Source organism: Octopus bimaculoides, chromosome 25 (genome assembly GCF_001194135.2).
Source record: "Octopus bimaculoides isolate UCB-OBI-ISO-001 chromosome 25, ASM119413v2, whole genome shotgun sequence".
Taxonomy (NCBI): domain Eukaryota; kingdom Metazoa; phylum Mollusca; class Cephalopoda; order Octopoda; family Octopodidae; genus Octopus; species Octopus bimaculoides.
Genome location: NC_069005.1, coordinates 13,800,004 through 13,802,036, shown reverse-complemented (window position 1 = coordinate 13,802,036; position 2,033 = coordinate 13,800,004). Strand labels below are relative to the sequence as shown.

Sequence of the window (2,033 nt, the reverse complement as noted above, 5' to 3'; positions counted from 1 at the left end):
AAATGCCGCCGGGGTCGACTTTACCTTTCATCCTTGCCTTTTATTCTTTCAGGGTCGATTAAAAGAAGTACCACTTCAGTGTGGTGCAGGGGGTGGGGGTGGCAGAAAGAACGCTGGCTCAATTGCGTTCCGCAATTTGTTTCTGCTTTTGCACTCTGAGTTCAAATTCCTCTGTAGTAAAAAGTACTCGTGCGATGTAACATTAAAGGCATCCATGCCAGCGCTACACGAAGAGCACCCTTGCTGGTGACACATAAAAAGCACCCGTGTCAGCGCTACGTCAAAAAGAAAAGCACCCAGTACACTCTGTAAAATGGTTGGCGTCAGGAAGGGCATCGAGCCGTAGAAATATGCCAAAACAGATGACTGGTGTCTTGTGCAGCCCTCTGGCTTGCCAGTTCCTGTCGAACCGTCCACCCCGTGCCAGCATGGAAAATGGGCATTAAATGATGATAATGATGATGATGATGATGATGATAGACTTAGTCACCCCGTTTACCACCACCACCACCACCACCTTCATCACCGCCTCCTGGTACCTTGGGTCACGTTCGGCAGAGAGTTCACTGTGCTTCAAGTATTCTGCTGCAAGATAAGTCTCCCGTTTGAAGATACTGTCCTTCCCCCTTTCTGTCAGTTTTAGGATCCCTGTAAAGGGTCATGGCAGTATTCTCTGTCCTAATTATATGACAACAACAACAACGAGAAAATAAAAACACGAAATGAAAAAAATGTATTTTGTATTTTAAAGCAGCTGAAGGAAACTAACTATCAGGACTTGGTCGACGAGAGACTTGTCAAGAGAAGACACGTGGCCTCATTTCTGATAGAAATCGGTTGCCGCGGCTTTCCATCTAAGTCGGTGTGCTATTTCCGATTGAAGAATGGTTTGGAAACCAGACAACTAAAGAAAGCCACTAAGGAGATAGACGTGGCAGATGAAACTGGTTCGAGGGAGCTGTGGTTGATAAGAGACTGCATGTGGAACCCTTCCGCTGGCAAATAATAATAATTCAATCCTTACCGTCCCATTAAGTCGAAGTGTACAGGCTAAGGGACGAAACGTATGTGATCTGAGAAATCTGCTGATGATACGGAAATATTTTCGACATTGCAATGGATTTAGAAGAACTTGCAAAAATTCTGAGTATTTCCTGCAGTTTCTTCGTGAGCACAAAGCATCTACGCTTGTTTATTTCACCTGTAAAAACCCCCAAAAAACAAATGGTCCTCCGGATGTCTGGTATCTGCGATGTGACTGGCTATGCTGGAGCATGTCGTGACTCTTGTGCTCTACTTCTCAAACATTTTAAGAGAAAGGGTTTTGTGGAAAATCCTCAACTAGGAATCTTTTACGAGAACTAATAAATATGTCTGAAATCCTGGGATGCTTAGCTTATCCACCGGAAAAAAGTAAAGACGTTTTAAAAACATAGTTGTACTAAAATAAAAGAAAAAAGAAAACACTGGTCCAATGAAATGATTTAATTATTAATTAACATCAAATATTTGTTGAAATTGACAAAAAAGTTTAATTCTCTTTTTATCTACGAATTATGTCCCTTGAACATGGTAAAGTGAAAGAGAAAACACGCGTGACTAGCTATTTTGATATCTTTTTACAGGGTCCCAGCAAGCTTTCCATATCCTTTTCCGATTCTGTGACAATTTGGTCGTCAGAGTTCATGACGAAATATCTACAAATAAAGACATTTGATGATAAAATTTTAAATCATACATAGATACAAATGCATGCGCACACATATTTATCAACAAACATACATACATGTATGCATGCATATGTTTACACTTCGGAAACGAGAAAAAGCTGAAAAGCCTGCAGAATTCGAACGCCGTGTTTGCTGTAAACTTTGTAGCTGTGCTAACCACTGCCACAAAGCAATATCAAAAGTTTGACCATCGAAATTGGAAGATTTAACCCAAATCATTAAGATTACATATAGTAGAAACTTGTCGACGGAGATTACATTCAACACAGTATCATCAATGTATGGTACTATACGTATATATAT

At 40.6% G+C, this 2,033-nt stretch overlaps 1 protein-coding gene across 1 annotated transcript in view; it reads right to left on the bottom strand.

Annotated features, from left to right (window-relative positions):
- Positions 1-1,470: 1,470 nt before the first annotated feature.
- Positions 1,471-2,033, bottom strand: part of LOC106884243 (uncharacterized) — a 7,415-nt gene continuing 6,852 nt past the window's right edge. Inside the window, exon 4 of the mRNA XM_014935513.2 lies at positions 1,471-1,697. Within this exon, the coding sequence (XP_014790999.2) occupies positions 1,604-1,697 (94 nt within the window). The 3' untranslated portion in view covers positions 1,471-1,603. The remainder of the gene's footprint in view (positions 1,698-2,033) is intronic.